Raw genomic sequence first — 19,900 nt, 5'->3', positions numbered from 1 at the left:
GAACTGGGGAGAGAAGTTCCATGTATAATAACAATGGCCCAAAACTAGGCCCAAAGCTAAAAAATTGGAACCATTTTAATGAGTAAGTAATACTATATAGTATATAGAGTATGTAATGAGTAAGTAATACTATATAGTATATAGAGTATGATAGATCTGTTCTGTCTGTCATAACATTATTTTGCATATTTTACATACTTAATATATTATTTTAAAAAAGAAAAACATTACCTTTTAAATAACTAAATATTACCTATAAAAATCTCTTAGCTAAGTGTAGTGACACATGTCTTTAATTCTAGCACTTGGGAAGCTAAGGTAGGCAGATCTCTGGGTTCAAGGCCAGCCTGGTCTACAGAGTAAGTTCTGGGACAGTCAGGGCTACACAGAGAAACTCTTGACTTGAAAATAAAAAATCAAAACAAAACCCCTAAAATCTTACTTAAAAAACCTATCTACCAGAACAGAGATCAAAAGGAAAAACATAAAGTTTAAGAGGTAGGGTTGATATTTTTACTGCGTTTTCTTAAATATTGTGTTATATAATTTAAAATGCAAATTTTAATGAGGATAAAAATAAGAAGGTATAATTTTACCAGTTATATACCAATTTTAGAATATGAAAAAGTATAGATTTCTTTTAAAAACTGTATTGTATTTCTATTCGTTGGGAGGGTTGTACGCCACGCGTGCATGTATGCATGTGCGTATATATACACACATATCTACCTCAGTGCGTATGTAGAAACTTTGTAAGAATAGATTCTCTTGCTTCACCATGTGGAATCCAAGTATCAAACTTAAGTCATCTGGCTTGGTGGCAAGTGCCTTTACTCAGTGAGCCATCTTATCATAACTCATATTGCATAACAACATAACATGGACTTAATTAAAAAAATGGTGTAGGTTTCCATTCTATTCCAAGCATACTCCTCAGAGACAGGCTCCCTTTATTCTACCATTAGCAGAGAACTTGACTTACTAACCTTACTAACCTGCATGTTACATCAGAGTGTCAGAGGTTCCTCTTTTTCTAAAGTATGCGGTAGGGAGGGATAGAGATCAGAAAGCAAGTTTCATTTGGTTCTCTGCTTCCACCATGAGGTCCAGGCACTGACCTCAGGTCAGGTTATCAGGCTTGTGCAGTAAGCATTTCTACCCACTGTGCCATATCACCATTCCAATCAGGGATTCTTAATCAGGGTGACAGGGTTCATAATCCCCTTGAAATTACATTAGAAATTAAGCGTGCATTATTATTCATTTTTCTAAGAAAAAGGACATTTTTTAAGATTCTCAAAGGGCCTAATGTTATTAAAGTTTAGAAACATTGTTAGAAACTTCTATTCCTAAAAGAAAGTGGGGAAAAGCCTCGAAGATATGGGCACAGGAAAAAATTTCCTGAACAGAACACCAATAGCTTGTGCTCTAAGATCAAGAATTGACAAATGGGACCTCATGAAATTAGAAAGCTTCTGTAAGGCAAAGGACACTGTCAATAGGACAAAACAGCAACTTACAGATTGGAAAAAGATGTTTACCAATCCTACATCCGATAGAGGGTTAATATCCAATATATACAAAGAACTCAAGAAGTTACACTCCAGAGAACCAAATAACCCTATTAAAAAATGGTGTGAATTCTCACCTGAGGAATACTGAATGGCTAAGAAGCACCTAAAGTAAGAAATGTTCAATATCCTTAGTCATCAGGGAAATGCAAATCAAAACAAGCCTGAGATTCCACCTCACACCAGTCAGAATGGCTAAGATCAAAAACTCAGGTGACAGCAGATGCTGGAGAGGATGTGGAGAAAGTGGAACACTCCTCCATTGTTGGTGGGTTTGCAAGCTTGTACAACCACTCTGGAAATCAGTCTGGTAGTTCCTCAGAAAATTGGACATAGTGCTACCGGAGGATCCCGCAATACCTCTCCTGGGCATATATCCAGAAGATGTTCCAACTGGTAAGAAGGACACATGCTCCACTATGTTCATAGCAGCCTTATTCATAATAGCCAGAAGCTGGAAAGAACCCAGATGTCCCTCAACAGAGGAATGAATGTAGAAAATGTGGTACATTTACACAATGGAGTACTACTCAGCTACTAAAAACAATGACTTCATGAAATTCTTAGGCAAATGGATGGAACTAGAAAAAAAAAAATCACCCTGAGTAAGTTAACCCAATCACAAAAGAACACACACGGTATGCATTCACTGATAAGTGGATATTAGCCCAGAAGTTCGGAATACCCAAGATACAATTCACAGGCCATATGAAACTTAAGAAGGAAGACCACAGTGTGGATACTTCAGTCCTTCTTAGAAGGGGGATCAAAATACCCATGGGAGGAGATAAGAGACAAAGTTTAGAGCAGAAACTAAAGGAAAGGTCATGTAGGGACTGTCCCACCTAGGGATCCATCCCATATACAGTCACCAAACCCAGACACTATTGTGGATGCCAACAAGTGCTTGCTGACAGAAGCCTGATACAGCTGTCTACTGAGAGGCTCTGCCAGTGCCTGACAAATACAGAAGTGGAGGCTCACAGTCATCCTTTGGACTGAGCACAGGGTCCTCAATGGAGGAGCTAGAGAAAGGACCCAAGGAGCTGAAGGGGTTTGCAGCCATATAGGAGGAACAACAATATGAACTAACCAGTACCTCCAGAACTCCCAGGGACTAAACCATCAACCAAAGAGTACACTTGGAGGGACCCATGGCTCTAGCTGCATATGTAGCAGAGGATGGCCTTGTGGGGCATCAATGAGAGGAAAGGTCCTTGGTCTTGTGAATGCTCGATGGCCTAGTATAAGGGAATGCCAGGACAGGGAAGCGGGAGTGGGTGGGTTGGTGAGCAGGGGGAAGGGGAATGGAATAGGGGGATTTTCAGAAGGGAAATGAGGAAAGGGAATAAAATTTGAAATGTAAATAAAGGAAATATCTAATAAAAATGAAAAGACTACATTAAAAAAGAAATTTCTATTCCCCTTTATAATCTTAATAACTAATTCAAAACAATGTGTCAAAGGCTAAGAAAGTGTTACTTATTCAACTATTCTGAATGTATCTTCAGAATTCATCTTCTCAATCTCCAGTGCTATTTTCACACTAAAACTTTGTTACTATTCCTTGTCATTTCTTGTCCCTGGAAGTTTCATTCTTATTTATAACTTTTATAACACTGCTGCTCATCTTCCTCACCATTGAGGAACCGTCCTGCCTTTCTCAAAGGAAAAGCTGCAGTTAGTACATTGCCTACTCCATAAATGAAGCAGTGCAAGAGTGATAGTGCATGCCTATAATCCCAGCACTCTGGAAGCTGAGGAAGGTAGATGAGTTTGAGGCCAGCCTGAGCTACACAGTGAGATCTTGTCCCACCCCACTCTGACCCTCCATCCCAGGGGAAGAAAAAAAAAACCCACTTCCTAACAATCTTTTTCCAATTATTGTATATCATTTAATGATTATTTTCTAGTATCTCCTAAAACAATCTACCTCTTGGGACCAATGTTTTACCTATGTTACTTCTACTAAATTAGCCCACAAAATGAGTTGCATTCTTGAATGATAAAGACAATTCTAGCTTTACACTCCTATTTAGGACTCTCGGAGAGATGGCTTAGGACCATCAGTGCTTAAGACCTCAGTGCTCTTCCAGAGGATATCTCCAGCTTCTAAGGCCTCCTGTACTCACATGCACAAACCCTACCCACACAGAGACTCACAAACAGACAAACAAACACACACACATTCACACACAAATTAAAATAACAAAAATACTTATTTAAATTATAGTTAATAGCTATTTATGCTGCCTTTAGAAACTAACATTGCATAGACAATATATGGATATATTTCAGAGTTCAAAGCTAGCCTGGCCTACAGAGCAACTTCTAAGATAGCAAAGGTTAGGTGTGAAAGAAAACATCAAAAACAGAAAGTTGCTGAAAATGCACATGTTCCAGCCCCAGCAAGTAGCAGAACTTGGCAGCTTCAGCTATTTGATTCTGGCTTTGGAGTCAAGAATATAAGAAAAGGGTTATGGAGGCTCCCTTCAAGACTAAGTAAGGAAAGCCACTGACGCCAGACAGGTAGCAGGGATATCTGCATGGAGGCCCAAAGAGGACATTTCATGAAGCTGTGAAAGTGACATTTGGACCATCCTGAAGACCCCAAGATGTTGAAGATGCCAGAGTTATGAATTATCTGCTGAGGAAAGCTGGTAATGAGGAGTAGAAGCAGCCCGAAAGAGAGAGAGAGGTATGTTGCCGTCAACAAGTCTGAAAGGAGTTGCAGATCAGAAGAGCACTTGAATATCACACACAGAGTTAAGAGATCCAGAGCTTAGAGTTTGCTCAGCTGGCTTTCAGTTTTACTTTGCTTGAGTATTTCCTGATTATGTTACCTTTCCCTCCTTTTGGAATGGTAATGTTTATTCTGTGCCATTATATGTTACAAGTATGTGGTCTGCTTTTTGATTTTGATTTTACAGGGGGTTACAATTAAGAGATTGATATGAGTCACAGAAGTGAGTTTGTACTTTGGACTTTTAAACAATGTTGAGACTCGAGACTCTTACAGACTATGGTAACTTTTGAAGTTGGACTAAATGCATTTTTGCATTATGATAAGGCTACAAGCCTATGGTGTCCAGGGAGTGGAATGTATTTGTTTGAATGAAAATAGCCCCCATAGAAGCTCAACCCAGGCCCAGAGTCACTCCCTCCTCCTGCTGCCTGCAGATCCAGATGTAGAATTCTCAGCTCCTTCTCCAGCACCATGTCTGTCTGTACACTACCATGTTTCCTGCTATGATGACAATGGACTAAACCTCTGAACCTATTAAGTCAGTCCCAATTAAATGTTTTCTTCTTAAAAAGTTGTTGTGCCAGGCGTGGTGGCGCACGCCTTTGATCCCAGTACTCGGGAGGCAGAGGCAGGCAGATTTCTGAGTTCGAGGCCAGCCTGGTCTACAAAGTGAGTTCCAGGACAGCCAGGGCTACACAGAGAAACACTGTCTCAAAAAAAAAAAAAAAAGAGTTGTTGTGGTCATGGTGTCTCTTCACAGCAATAGAAACCCTAATTAAAACAGCACCTAAAGAACAAAACCCAATAAACATGTACAACAATGCACGTGTGTGCACACACACATACACACACACACACACACACACACACGCTTGTACATAATTAAAAGTCTGAGGACACTGGGAAATAAATAGAGCATAAGAACAGATCCCCCATGAATGTGATTTGTGCCCTTATAAATGAGGCCATACACAGCTAGCTTCCTTCACCAGGTGAATATACAGCTAAAAGGTATCACCAAGAGCCAGCTGGAATGACAATGGTTATTAGTCTAAGACACTCTTTTTCTGTATGTACATTAAATCGCTCTTCCAGTTACTTCCATGTCTCTATGTTATAGCCTATGTCTCCAGTAAGTGCAGTTATTACAGAAGTAGTAAAACACGCTTTTAATTTTGTTTATATAATCATCTTTCAGGTACTTTAAATGTCACTGAATCACCCCTTTCAAATTCTGTAGGAAGATGTAAAGACCTGCTTTTTTTTCCTGAATTTTAGTTTTTACTTCTATTACATTTGGGGTCTTTTTAGTAATCACTGTAGTTTCTTAATCTGCACCTTCTGTTACGAAGGCTGAATGTGAACTAGGATCTCTGAAAAACAGAATCGGAATTACTTGTGGCCCAGTGTTGTTATTATAGTCGCACTTCAGTAAATTTACATTCATCCAGAAGCAAAGTCTTTTAAGCTTTCTACTGTTGGTTAACTATCTGAAGCCAGTGAGATGTAGAAAAATGAGAAGGGAGAGACTGAGAGCCAAATAAAAGCAAAGCTCCAACCCTCTGGTCATGGGGTCAAGGCCAACAAATGAGCATGGTAGGGAATAATGTCACATGCCTTTAACTGCAGCACTTGGGAGGCAAAGGGAAATAGGCCTCTGAGAGTTTGAGGCCAGCCTGGTCTATATTATGAGTTCCAGGACAGCCATGGGTATATAGAGATCCTTCCTCAAAAAAAAAAAAAAAAAGGAATCTTAGTTACTTTTCTTTTCTTTTTTCTCTTAGTTACTTTTCTATTGCTGTGATAAAAACCCTAATCACCGCAATACATTCTTTTAAAAGCATTTAATCAGGCTTACGATTTCAGAGGGTTAGAGTTCATGATGGCAAAGCAAGGGCTCACAGTGGCAGGAACAGCAGTGAGTTCACACCACAAAATGAAAACAGGAAGCAAAGACCATACGGAATGGCAGGCCTTTTGAAGTCTCTATGCCTGATGATGGATGATGTGACAAACCTCTTCTAACAAGGCCACAGCTCCTAATCCTTCTCAAACAGCTCTACGAACTGAGGACCAAGTATTTAAGAGTATGAGCCTATGAGAGCCACTTCATTCAAACCACCGCAGGATCTAAAACATTTTCCACAAGAAACACACAATGTAAGCATACTAAAATAAAAGGTGGCCTAAGCCTCACTGAGACTATCTCCTATAAACTAAAAAGAAAAAACCAAGACTGTTTTGTTGAATGCAATGAGGGTATGAGATTATCGATAAAGCATGGCTGTAATTCCAGCAGTAGGGAGGCCAAGACAAGAACAATCACTGTAAGTCTGAAACTAGACTGGTGTATATATGTGTCTTAGTCAGGGTTTCTATTCCTGCACAAACATCATGACCAAGAAGCAAGTTGGGGAGGAAAGGGTTTATTCAGCTTACACTTCCATATTGCTGTTCATCACCAAAGGAAGTCAGGACTGGAACTCAAGCAGGTCAGAAAGCAGGAGCTGATGCAGAGGCCATGGAAGGATGTTCCTTACTGGCTTGCTTCCCCTGGCTTGCTCAGCCTGCTCTCTTATAGAACCAAGACTACCAGCCCAGAGATGGCACCACCCACAAGGGGCCTTTCCCCCTTGATCACTAACTAATTGAGAAAATGCCTTACAGTTGTATCTCAGGGAGGCATTTCCTCAACTGAAGCTCCTTTCTCTGTGATAACTCCAGCTGTGTCAAGTTGACACACAAAACCAGCCAGTACAATATGAGAAGTTCTAGGCTAGCCAGATATATTACAAGAGGCTGTTTCAAATAAGATCAAAAAGAATATTCTACAATTGAAATGAACATACTTACTGAAGTAGTCCACCCCCAGCAAAACTGGTAAAAAAAAATCATAAAAGAGCCATTTAGCATATGGAATAAGATTTACATTAGAAAGTCTCCAAGGGCTCAGAAAGAGTAGTAAAATCACTTAAGAGATGACCCAGAACCCATTTCGTTTCCCTCCCAGGTCACATTCTAGAAAGTCATCTTGAGATTAGCACAGAGTCACACCTGAAGGTTCTAGTTCAATTGCTACCTTTCTGAGAACGGCAGGGCATCGGCAGTGCTCCCCTTTGACCCCAGTGACAGCATTCTAAAGCTAAGCTCTGATCTACTGTGCTCAAGAGCTAAATAAAACTCTCTCTACCTTGGGTGTGCCACTATTGAGAAGGAAGATCAACTACCTTGATCCTGGCTTATAACACATTGGTGCTATGTGAGGTAAGCCACTGCTTCCACTTCTTCACCCCAGCACTCAACTCCCGAACTGGTGAGGCTATCACTCACAAGTGAACAACTCCAGCCCCCTCCAGCTCCAGGCTGTTCATAGGAGATTTTTCTAGGAGTAAGAATTGACCACAGGGGATGGGGAGATGGCTCAGAGGTTAAGATCACATACTGCCATAATGTACTTCCATGGGACCTAAGTTCAAATTCCCAGTTCCCCACTTCAGGGAGCACACAAGTTCCTGTGACTCCAGCTCAAGAGGAATGACTCCTTTCTCTGGTCTCTGCAGGCACACACATATCTACACACACACACACACACACACACACACACACACACGCACACACACGTGCATATACATATGCAGAGTTAATATAGCACAAACAAAATTTTAAAAATAATTGATGACGTTTGCCACTAGATATAAAGGACATTTGAGACTTAAAGTTTTTCTTAAACGCACAGACAATTAATTGGGAAGGGACTGGTAGAATTATAGCTCAGAAACTAAACCAGGAAAGCTGGTGTGCCTGAGAAAACCAAAAATCTGAGGATCCAGACAGCCAGACAAGGCCTGCTTGGAGTCAAAAAAAAAAAAAATGTCTCAAACACCTACCTTAGCAACCATCTCTTCAAAAGAACACAGTTTTGAGTAAGTGCAACAATTTATGCCCCAGGGCATGTTGAAAACAATCTGCCAGCAACTACTGTAGGTAACTGGGCAAGACACAAAGAGATCCCTGCCCAAACCATTATCATCCCAGGCTGACTGCAGGCATACAATAAAGAGACCGTGCCTCCTGAGAAGCAAAGTAAGAGGGTTAGTACTTACAGCAGTCATAAGGCAGAAAGCACTAAAATAACCCACTAGTTTCTAAACAAATAAGTGAATAATGGGCTCTAGGAGGGAGCAGACCAGTACACAGATTTGCTGTAAATATTATCTAAAATGGCTGGCTTCAAAAACAAAAATAAGCATGGCACAAGTCAAGAACCAGTAAAATATAACCTGGGGAAAAAAGTCAAAAGGAAATGCCTATGGGTGTAAAGAAACATTCTAAGATTAGAGAGAAAGGGCCTTCAAAATAGTAGTTATAGATATGCTCAAAGACTAAAGTGAATTATATTGAAAAAGTAAAGAAAGATGTCATGACAATATCTTGTCAAAGAATATCAATAAACTAATTTTTGTTTGTACTGTTTTGCTTGTTTGGTTTTTGGTTTGGGGTTTTTGGGTTTTTTGGTTTTGGGGGTTTTTTGTTTTTGGTTTTTGGTTTTTTGAGACAGGGTTTCTCTGTGTAGCCCTGGCTGTCCTGGAACTCACTCTGTAGACCAGGCTGGCCTCGAACTCAGGAATCTGCCTGCCTCTGCCTCCCGAGTGCTGGGATCAAAGGCGTGCGCCACCACGCCTGGCTGGTTTTTGTTTTTTTTAACACAGGGTTTCTCTGTGTAGCCCTGGCTATCCTGGAAAATTATCTGTAGATCAGCCTGGCCTCAAACTCAGAGATCCGTTCCCTCTGCCTCCCAAGAGCTAGGATTAAAGGTGTGCACCATGAAGCCCAGCTAATATACTATTTTTAAAAGGAGCAGAAATACTGGAGTACAAAGTGTTCTAACTTTAGAATTCATTAGATGAGCTAAACAGTATATTTGAAATGGCAAAAGATTTAGTAATTGTAAAGACAGATCAAATTATACAAAGTGAGTAACAGAAAACAAGAGTGGTGAAAAACGCGGAACCCCAGAAAATATGAGAATTTTAAGCATGCCATATACCAGATGCAGAGTAGAAAAGTGGAAGAAAAAAATTGATGAAAAAATGGCTGAAAACTTTCCAAGTTCATTAACAACCAGAGCAACATACACACCCAAGATGTTTAACTAGTAGAAAAAAAAACCACAAAAACACCCTCAGACACCTATACTAAAAGTCAAAATCAAGGTGAAAACTCTTCAAGAAAACAACTTCTTCCTAACAAATGAATCCTCAAATTAAGAGCACATTTCTTGGCAGGGTAAAAAAGGAAGCCAGAGCATAATCAGTTACCACATACAAATATTCTTAAAGGGTGGAAAAAGCTATCAAGCAAAGAGACCACTCAAAACCTGCAGTGAAGCCGAGCATGGTGGGACACGCCTTTGTTCCCAGCACTTGGGAAGTAGAAGCAGGGAGATCTCTATGAGTTTGAGGCCAGCCTGGTCTACAGAGTGAGTTCCAGGACAACCTGGACTACACAGAGAAACCATATTTCAAAAACAAAACAAAACAAAAACAAACAAAAAAGTCTGGAGTGAAATAAAGATATTCCCTTGGGAGCAAAAACTGGGAGAAGTGGTTAGTAAAGAATCATTTACAAAAGAACAACTGGAACCGGGCAGTGGTGGTGCACACCTTTGATCCCAGCACTCGGGAGGCAGAGGCAGGCAGATTCCTGAGTTCGAGGCCAGCCTGGTCTACAGAGTGAGTTCCAGGACAGCCAGAGCTATACAGAGAAACCTTGTCTCGAAAAACCAAAAACAAAAAACAAAACAAAACAAAAAAACCCAAAAAACAACAACAAAAAACCCCAAACAAACAAGAAACAACTGAGGGAACTTCTCAGGACTGAAAAAAGGGTAGGTTCAAGAATAATTCAGGGGGCTGGAGAGATGGCTCAGTGGTTAAGAGCACCGACTGCCCTTCTGAAGGTCCTGAGTTCAAATCCCAGCAACCACATGGTGGCTCACAACCATCCATAATGACATCTGACACCCTCTTCTGGTGCATCTGAAGACAGCTACAGTGTACTTAGATATAATAATAAATTTAAAAAAAGAATAATTCAGGTTTATACACACATAAAAGACCAGAACATCAGAAAAGGTAATTATATAACTATAAATGCACATTTTTCAGGAATAAATGCAGAATTTTTCAACTTTCATATTTAATCTGATGTAAAAGGCAACTATGAAATCACTGGTGTATTTTTGTAATGTGTTAAAATTTTAGCATGTAAGCAATGCATTTGCAAATGACATCACAAAGAAGGGAGTAAAAGTCCAGCTCTACCAAGCTGGGGAAATAACTCCATTTCATAACTCGAATACACAAGAGGAGGAACAGAGCTAGAAGTGATAAATAAGCACCCCTGACCGACCAGGAGAACAGGTAAGCTAACTGCAGACCTTCATCTCTCTCCTCTCCTCCAAATCCAATCCCCCTGTCCCATCCCTAGATCTGTAGCAGACCTCCTGCTGAAGCCTCTCCTCACTCTCTGCCCCGTTCCCAGGGGAATGAGAAGATCCTGGCAGAACACCCCGCTTCCCTCCCTCTTTGTGAAGCCCTTCCACTGCCCCCAGTCCATGCCCATCCTAAGTCGCAGGTTGCAATAAGCAGGAACACATTTTACTCAGAATCCCAGAGTAGCATCACCTATCAGGATCTCAGAATTTCCTACCAGGCAGCACACAGCCACCATAGTCTCCTAAGAATCAGAGAGAACAACAGAAACCAAGGAAATACCCACCCAACAAAGACCAGATATTAGCACCTAGAATTAAAATCTTCACAACCCCAGATGCCTAAATGCCAGTATAAAAACAACCTAAAAAATGATTAAGAGCCAAGACAATAAATATGTTTTCACTAGAGGCCAGAAACTACCAGAGTAGACCCTTAGTATTACAACATAGGAGCTCAAGACAAAGACCCTAATATAGCCTTCATAAATATGATGGAAATCCTTATAGATGAAATGAATAATCCCTTAAAGAAATCTATGAAAACACAAACACACAGTGGGAAGAAATGAATAAATCAGTTTTCAAGACCTGCAAGTGGAAAGAGAATCAGTATAGAAAATCCAAACTGAAAGAAATCTGAAATGAAAACTGTAAGAACTTAAACAGAAAACTCAGTGGCAAGCCTCACCGACAGAATATAAGAGATGCAAGAAAGAATCTCAGGCACTGAAGATACAATAGAAGAAACATATACATGAGTCAAAGAAAATGCTAAGTCTAAAAAACTCCTGGCACAAAACATCCAGGAAATCATGAACCCTATGAAATGATGAAATCCAAGAATAACAGCAAAACAGGAAGAAGATGAAAGACACAGGAAATATTTTTTGAAGCATCACAAATTTCTCTACTCTTTTTTTTTTTTTTTTTTTTTTTGGTTTTTCAAGAGGGTTACTCTGTGTAACAACTTTGGGTGCACCAGAACTTGCTGTCCTCAAACTCAGAGATTTACCTGCCTCTGCCTCCCAGGTGCTGGGTTAAAGGTATGAGCCACCACACTGGGCTTACCTTACGTGTTGTTGTTTTTAAGACCAGTAGTACTTGTTTTACCTTAGGTCTCTGAGCCATCTACTGGTTCTTGGCAACTCAAGCAATGTCTGATAGAGTTTCCATCTCATGGAAGTCAAATCAGACTTTGGTTGGTTACTCCCACAAGCTTTGTGTCAACACTGCCCTAGCATATTGTGCTGTCATTACAAAGATCAAAGGTTTTGTGGCTGGGTTGGTGTTTAAGTTTCTCTTTTAGCCTGCAGAGTACCTTCCCTGTTCAATGAGCTGTACAGGTATTGCCTTCGGCAATGAGGCCTCTTGAAGCAAATAGGAACAGAGAGACCTACAGCCAGACATTACTGGGGGTGGGGAGCACCAGCCAACCAGACCTTAAAACACACAGGTCTAAATGAAATGTCTCCATCAAATCCCTTCCCTCAGGGCTCAGGGAACCCTGCAGAAGAAGAGGTAGAAAGATTGTAAGAGCCAAAGTGAATGAAGAACACCAGGAGAGCAAGTCCCTCTAAATGGACCAAGTAAAGCTCATATGAACTCACAGATACTTAAGTAGAAAGCTCAAGCTCTGCCTGCATAGGTCTACACCAGGACCTCTGCATATGTGCTATAGCTTTCAGTATTTTTATGGCACTCGTGAGTGTGTGTGAACAAGTGGATCTCTAATACTTGTGCCTTCTCTTGGGCTCTCTTCCTTCTGTTGGTATGCCTTGTTTTATCTTGTTGTATTTTATTTTGTTATATTTTACTATCCTTTTTAATGAGAGACAGAAAGGGAGTAGATCCAGATGGGAGGGAGGGAGGGAGAACTGAAAGAAGTATAGGGAGGGGAAACTGTAATCAGAAGATATAAGATGAGAAAAGAATCCATTTTTTAAAAAAAGAAAAAATAAATATTTTTAAAAATTTACCTAACCTAAAGATAGGCATACAACACCAAATAGACTTGACCAGAACAAAAAGTCCCCTCAACACATAATAATCAAAACACAAAATGTACAGAACAAAGAAAGAAGGAAAACAAGAAAGAAAGAAAGAAAAGAAAGAAAAGAAAAGAAAAGAAAAGAAAAGAAAAGAAAAGAAAAGAAAAGAAAAGAAAGCTGGGTGTGGTGGTGCACTTGGGAGGCAGAAGCAGGCAGACTTCTGAGTTCGAGGCCAGCCTGGTCTACAGAGTGAGTTCCAGGACAGCCAGGGCTACACAAAGAAACCCTGTCTCAAAAAAAAAAAAAAAAAAAAAAGAAGGAAAAAAGACCAAGTAGCATATAAAGGAAGACCTACTAGAATAACACATGACTTATATCAATGGAGACTCTATAAGCCATAAGGACTTGGACAGATGGTCTACAGACTCTGAGACTCCAAGATGCCAGCCCAAACTTCTATATACAGCAAAATGTTCAATCAAAATAGATGGGGAAAATAAAGACATTCGATGACAAAACCAAATTTAAGGAATATCTATCTAAAATTCAGTCCTACAGAAGGCATTAGAGTGGGAAATCCAACTTAAAATGGTTAGTCACGTGTAAGAAAGCAAAGGAATAAATAATTCCAGACCAGCAAATTAACGACGGGGAAGCACACACTTACACAGATATATACACACTACTGCCACCATTACCACCAGAAAAACCATAAAATAGCAGGAATCAACAAGCACTGCTTATTGACATCTCTAAACGTCAGTGGTCTCAATTCCCTAACAGAGACAACAAAATGGATGGGAAAACAGCATCCATCCTGCTGCTACATCAAAGAAAAACACCTAACATCAAGGATGGACATCAACTCAGGATAAAAAAAAATAGAAAATGATATTCCAAGGAAATGGATCTAAGCTTGAGTCACCATTTTAATATTTAACAAAATAGACTTCAAACCAAAACTAATCAGAAAAGTTAGGGGAAGACATACTCAAAGGCAAACGCCACCCAGAAGACATTGCAATTTGAACATCTATGTTCCAAACACAAGGGCATGCAAGTTGATAAAAGAAACACTACTACAGTTTAAATCACATACTGACCCTCACACACTGACAGTGGGAGACTTCAAGCAACTGATGAGTCATCCAGACAGAAACTAAACAGAGAAATAGAGCTAACTCAACTTGTAATTAACCAAATGGACGACCTAGCATATTTACAGAACATTTCACCCAAACACAGAAGAATTTACCTTCTCAGTACCTCATGAAACTTTCTCTAAAAATTACCACATACTCAGACACAAATCAAATCTCAATAGATACAAGAAAATTGAAATAACACCCTGAATCCTCTTACTACCAGATTAAATCTAGATATCAACAACAGAAAGCTTATAAACTCATGAAAACTGAGCGACTCTCTAGTGAATGAAAAAGAACGTGTCAAGACAGAAATTAAATAAAAAAAAAAATTAAAGGCTTTCCAGAGTTGAGTGAAAACGAGAACACCATATACCCAAATGCATGGGACAGAATGAAGTACCTACACAAGTACCTACCTAAAAAATTGGAGAGCTCTCATACTAGTAACTTAACTGAAGGCCTACAACAAAAGAAGAAATCACACACAAAAGGAGTAGACAGCAAGAAATCATCAAGCTATGTGGCTGGAGAGACAGACGACTCGACAGTTAAGAGCACAGGCTGTTAAGAGGACCTGGATTCAATTCTCAGCCCCTACATAGCAGCTCACAGTGATCTATAACTCTACTTCCAGGGGATCTGACACCCTCACATTGACATGTATGCAAGCAAAATACCAATGCACATAAAAAAAAAATTTAAAGAAAAAAAGAAAGAAACTCGGGACTAACCCTAACCATGCCAGGTATGGTGGCACGTACCTTTAATTCTAACACTTCATGAGCTAAAGGACAACATGGTCTACATATCAAATTCCAGATCAGCCAAGGCTACTTAGTAAGCCCATTAAAAAAGAAAATCCAAAATGACCTTGTATATCCAAACCATTATTTGGCCTCAACAAATAATGTAGTATACACATGTGCCATAATTAAACAACCCTTTAAAAATAATGCAAAATGAAAGCAACAGTCAAAAAAGGTCATATACTGAGAGGTATGGTAGGTAGTGCATTTCTTATAATCAGTTCATAGACTGATTATGGACTAGGCTACATAGAAGGTTTTCAAGTCCAGTCAGCCTTAGTTACAGGAGACAATGTTTTTAGGAAACAACATCAAACAAAGAGACCACATATCAAATAATCCCATTCATATTAAATGTCCAGAATAGACAAATGTATAAAGAATGTATAAGTTAGTGGTTGCTTAGACCTGGTCAGACGAACAAAGGCATAAAAAGACAGACAAAAAGTATGTTTCTTTTTGAGGCAATTGCATGTGGCAATGGTGGTATATATCACTGATTATGTAGAATCCATTAATATGTCCTTTTAAATGGATGAATTACAAACGAACACAAGGTGTTGTTGAGTGTCAGGATTAATACAAACCCAGACGGTTAATGCTAAAACATGCTAAGAAAGTACATGATACCACAATATGTACTATTTTAAATGTTAATAATATAAACTACAACGTATACAAAATTCATGCAGTGGGGATGCAGCTCAGTGATAGAATGCTTGCCAAGCATATATAAGGCCTTGGGTTTCATCCCCAGAACTGCAACATGATTTATAAATCTTTTTAGTAGAAATACTATAGTCCAGAAGCAGCTGTATAAGGAACTATACAGTTTAAATAGTATATAAAAATCCTCTGATTTTAACAATAATTTTTATACTTAAGGTGTTTCCCACCATTAATAGTATTCTAGTCATTATTAGTACAAGTCAACATTTACTGTGTCCTTGGTGACTACCAGAGTATTATTTCATAAGTACCTGACACAAAGAAGGCAATAAATGAACGAATAGCCTTGAAGGCTTTCATTTATCAATTTTTGTGGCTTAGTTTCCTCATCTGCAAAATTAGAAGGGCTAGATATCATATTCTTTAAAACCATATTGTTCAACAGCTTTAGCTATGTTGTCAACACATCCCAGCCACACCTGGCTATTAAATACCTGGAATGTGGCTAATAGGCCAAAGAAACTTTTTTTTTTTTTTATTTTAATGGCTGCAACAAGTGAGTGGCTATGGTTCTAGAGCATAATGCAAAAAAAAAAAAAAAAAAAAAAGAAAGAAAAACATTTCATAGCCCATCCCAGTAATCACATTCTATGGGAATGTGTGAACAAAAGTTCACAAGACTATTCCTCCCTTAATATCCGAAAAACCTAGAGTTTCTTTTCTATATTACTTTATTTCACCTAAAAAAAATAGTGCTGATCTAATCACTGACATTTCATAGCATTATAGTAAAGACTCTTTCCACCTCTAAAATATTATTCTCTATACTAATAACAAGTGTTCAGGATGCAAACTATACCAATTACTCTAAACTGATCCCTTACATCCATGTATCAAATATCACACCACACTGCACAAATATACACAATTATTTGTCGATTTCAAACATATTTCAATTTTAAAAATTGTACAATCCTTGTCACTTTATGCCTGGCATCCCAGTACTCGGTAGGCTGAAGCAGGAGGATCACACACTCAAGGCCTAACGGAACTACAAAACAAGACCTTGTCTGTAAAAACCAAACCAAACCACAACGCTTGAAGGCCTAACTGTATGCTTCTCTTGACTTCTGTTATCTAAACAGTGTTTATGATTATAGAGGTAGACATTAAATATTTGTTGACAGGGAGTCATAATTTAAGAAACTGCTTTCCAAACAAAATGACAGTATGTTAAGGTTATACTGATGAACACGTGGTGGCAATTAAAATGTTGTCAATATATAAGAAAAAAAAAAAACATAAACTGAAGTACAAGTACCACAGACGATTTTTAAAAACAAACTCTTATTGAATGAGCTAATGGTAGCCAATATTTCGAGGTAGCATAATCACTGCCACACTAAGGGAATGCACAAAGAACATAATTGAATAGTCATAGCAAAAGATAACAAAGCTTCTGTCTTCGAGCAGTGTACATTTTGGAGAAAAGGATAATTATGGTTTTTGCCTCCGAGCGAGCTCGCCTGTCAGTTGAGGGAGTTAACGTACCAATTAAATGTGCTACTTGTTTATAGGTGGCGTCCTGTCCTGTTGAAGTGCACTCGCAATTTCATACTCCCGCTCTAGTACACTCTGAAGCACGGGCCGCTCAGCATCAAATTCCAAGAGGAACTTTTGGAAGCAGCCCGGTCTGCCACTCACTTACAAAACAAGCGGCAAAGCCCTACAGGACGCCGGCACTGCAGGTGCCCCGTGCCTGAAACCTCCCGGCTCTCTGCTGTCCCCAAACGTGTTCTTCCTCTCCGCCTCCAATTCCTAACCCTAACTTCCTACCCTCGCCGCCACTCTTGAGCTCGCCCTGACAATCTTCCTTAGGCGCGCTCCCTCTGACCTGAGGTCACAAGGGCAACCCTTTCCCTACCAGGTTCCCCTGTCCTTCACCCTGCTCTCCCAAGCGCGCGGCCACACACCTGGGACAGCCGAGCGCTTCCTGACGCGCCGCGCTGGGACGAACTCCATCGCGGGCCTGAGCCGCAGATGGAGACTAGAGCCCGGGTCAGAACTGCCGAATGCTTGTGCTTTTCGAAAGCGACCGCCGCGGCTGCCCAGCGCCAGGAATGTATCGCGAGCAGCGCCATCTTGAGCGAGGAAAAAGGAACCGAGAGAGGAGGATTGTGGGACGCCGGCGGACTGAGTGCCGCGGCTTTCATTGCTTCTCCCCTCCCCCCGCTCGCGTCCGACACCGGAAATAGCTTGTGTCTGAAGATGCATGTGCTTAGGTAGAGCTTTGCTCTTTTTCCCCCGGGAGACTCGGGCTTTTTCTTGCACAGCCCAGACCATCAGACTACCATTGTCCTTCTCTCTTTTCTTAGCGTTGACAGATAAAATACAGGATTACCCACTTAAATGTTATTTCAGATAAAAAACAAATGATTGGGATAATTATGTCCCAAGTGTGCCTTTGGTAAATATGACAACCCTATCTTGTCTGCCATTCTATTCCTTTCTTGTCTCCAACTCAATGCCATGCTCCACTCTGCATAACTCTCATTCTCCCTGTGCATTAACGTTGAGGATTAAAGTACAGACAAGTTTTCCCCTGGAGAAGGCTTCACAAGTGAGAGTCGCCGCCTTCATTGTAAAACCTTTTATTTTCCTGATTTGCCTTTGGTCTTTTGCTGTTGGGACAAGGAGCTCTCGGGGTACACGCATATTTCATTCCATTAATTTGCCTCCTTGTAGCTCTTCCCTTTGGTTTCTTCAGAGTCCCTTATTTAAAAACTGCTAGGTCGATGGTAAGTGAACATGTTATATAGTAAAGTGCATATTTAAAGACACATTTGTATTATTTTGTCAGCACTATAATCAAACCAAATACCATGGAAATATGTTTACAAGTATCTGGGAAACAATTTCAAAATATAAATGCTACTTGAAAACCTGGAGTCAAGAAGGTACAATTTCATTAATGCATTCTCAAAAATCTCTCCTTAAACACTTCTCTCTCTCTCTCTCTCTCTCCCCTTCTTATAAAGACCTGGCTAAGGTGGAACTTGGAACTTGCTATGCAAACCAGGCTGGCCTCAAATTCCAATGTCCCCCTGTCCTTGCCTCTGGATTGCTGGAATTAAAAGCAGGCATAACCACACCAGGCTCATTTTCAAAGTTTTTACACAAGGCAGGTAAGTAATCTTGAATTAATTCTGTAGAAGCATTATAAACTAATGAGAGATGTCATGAAAAAAGACAAAAGATATATATGGCCCATGCAGCTAGCTTCACTTTCTTCCATATCACTCACTAGGTTTCTGGGGAAGAAGATAATTAGAATTTCAGATTAAAGAGGCTGACTATCCCTCCACACATGTAAAGAAGATGGCTATATTAAAAGAAGGAATTCATAAGAAAACTTTGAGGCTCAGGAGTCCAGAAAGTGTATGGCAAAATAGTAGGAGATGGAACAGGGTGAACAGAAACTCTTGATGGCAAAAGGCCTTCAATTTTGTCTTAAGAAATTAATGCTGTGTGCTGCAGCTATCGAATGCCTTAATCAGGAGAGTAAAATGATCATACTTGTATATCCATCAAACTATGCTGGATTAACAGTATTTGGCTTAAGAGTTGGAAGTGTTGGATTAGAAAAAGTTTCAGTGGCCCTATAATTAGTCATGAGTTACCATCTGTATGAATAGGAATTGAACCCAGATCCTTTGCAAGAACAAAGATCACATTTAGCAAGATCACATTTAGCAATGTGCTCCTAATTGCTAAACCAAGTCTCCAGCCCCCATTGCCTACTTCTTAAACATAAAACTAAATGAAAATTTCAAGAAGCCATGTAGAATCCTATATTTCAATCAGAAAATGATTTTAAATTTATGAAATACCCACATCTGAGACTATAGATAATTTCTCAAAATCTGGGCTTTTACTAGAAATACCAATAGGTACTATTGACATGAAGCAACATTATTGAGGTCTTTAAATATTTTTTGTTGTTGGTTTTTGTTTTTTTCTTTTTTTTTTTTCGAGACAGGGTTTCTCTGTGTAGTCATGGCTGTCCTGGAACTCACTCTGTAGACCAGGCTGGCCTCAAACTCAGAAATCAGCCTGCCTCTGCCTCCCAAGTGCTGGGATTAAAGGCATGTGCCACCACACCTGGCTTAAAGATTTATTTTTTAAGGTGATAAGAAATTAATTTTTCTTCTGAAATGAAATGAGAAAAAAATACAGGAATTGACTTGACAAACACACAAATTGACTTGACACTGTTTTTCCCTCTTCTTTATCGAGAATTTCATAAATACATATATATAATGTAGTTTGCTCTAATCTCCCACTGACCCATTCCCTCCCCTGCAAATGTTCCCCTATTTCCACCACTTCTCTCTGCAAACTTCATGTACTTGTTTTGTAAGTCTATAGTGCTGTCTATATGTGCAAGGGCTTAAGACCATATACTGGAACATGGGC

The 19,900-nt window shown here is 39.7% G+C and overlaps 1 protein-coding gene across 1 annotated transcript in view; it reads right to left on the bottom strand.

The window, feature by feature from the left end:
* The window catches only part of Abcb7 (ATP binding cassette subfamily B member 7), a 135,811-nt gene extending 118,174 nt beyond the window's left edge, over positions 1-17,637 (bottom strand). Inside the window, exon 1 of the mRNA XM_021152859.2 lies at positions 17,398-17,637. Coding sequence (XP_021008518.2) covers positions 17,398-17,637 — 240 coding nt within the window. The remainder of the gene's footprint in view (positions 1-17,397) is intronic.
* Between the last annotated feature and the right edge of the window lie 2,263 nt (positions 17,638-19,900).

This window comes from Mus caroli, unplaced genomic scaffold (assembly GCF_978045245.1).
Source record: "Mus caroli unplaced genomic scaffold, Mus_caroli_1 scaffold_5, whole genome shotgun sequence".
NCBI classification, from domain to species: Eukaryota; Metazoa; Chordata; class Mammalia; order Rodentia; family Muridae; genus Mus; species Mus caroli.
This window is presented reverse-complemented; position numbering and strand designations above follow the sequence as displayed.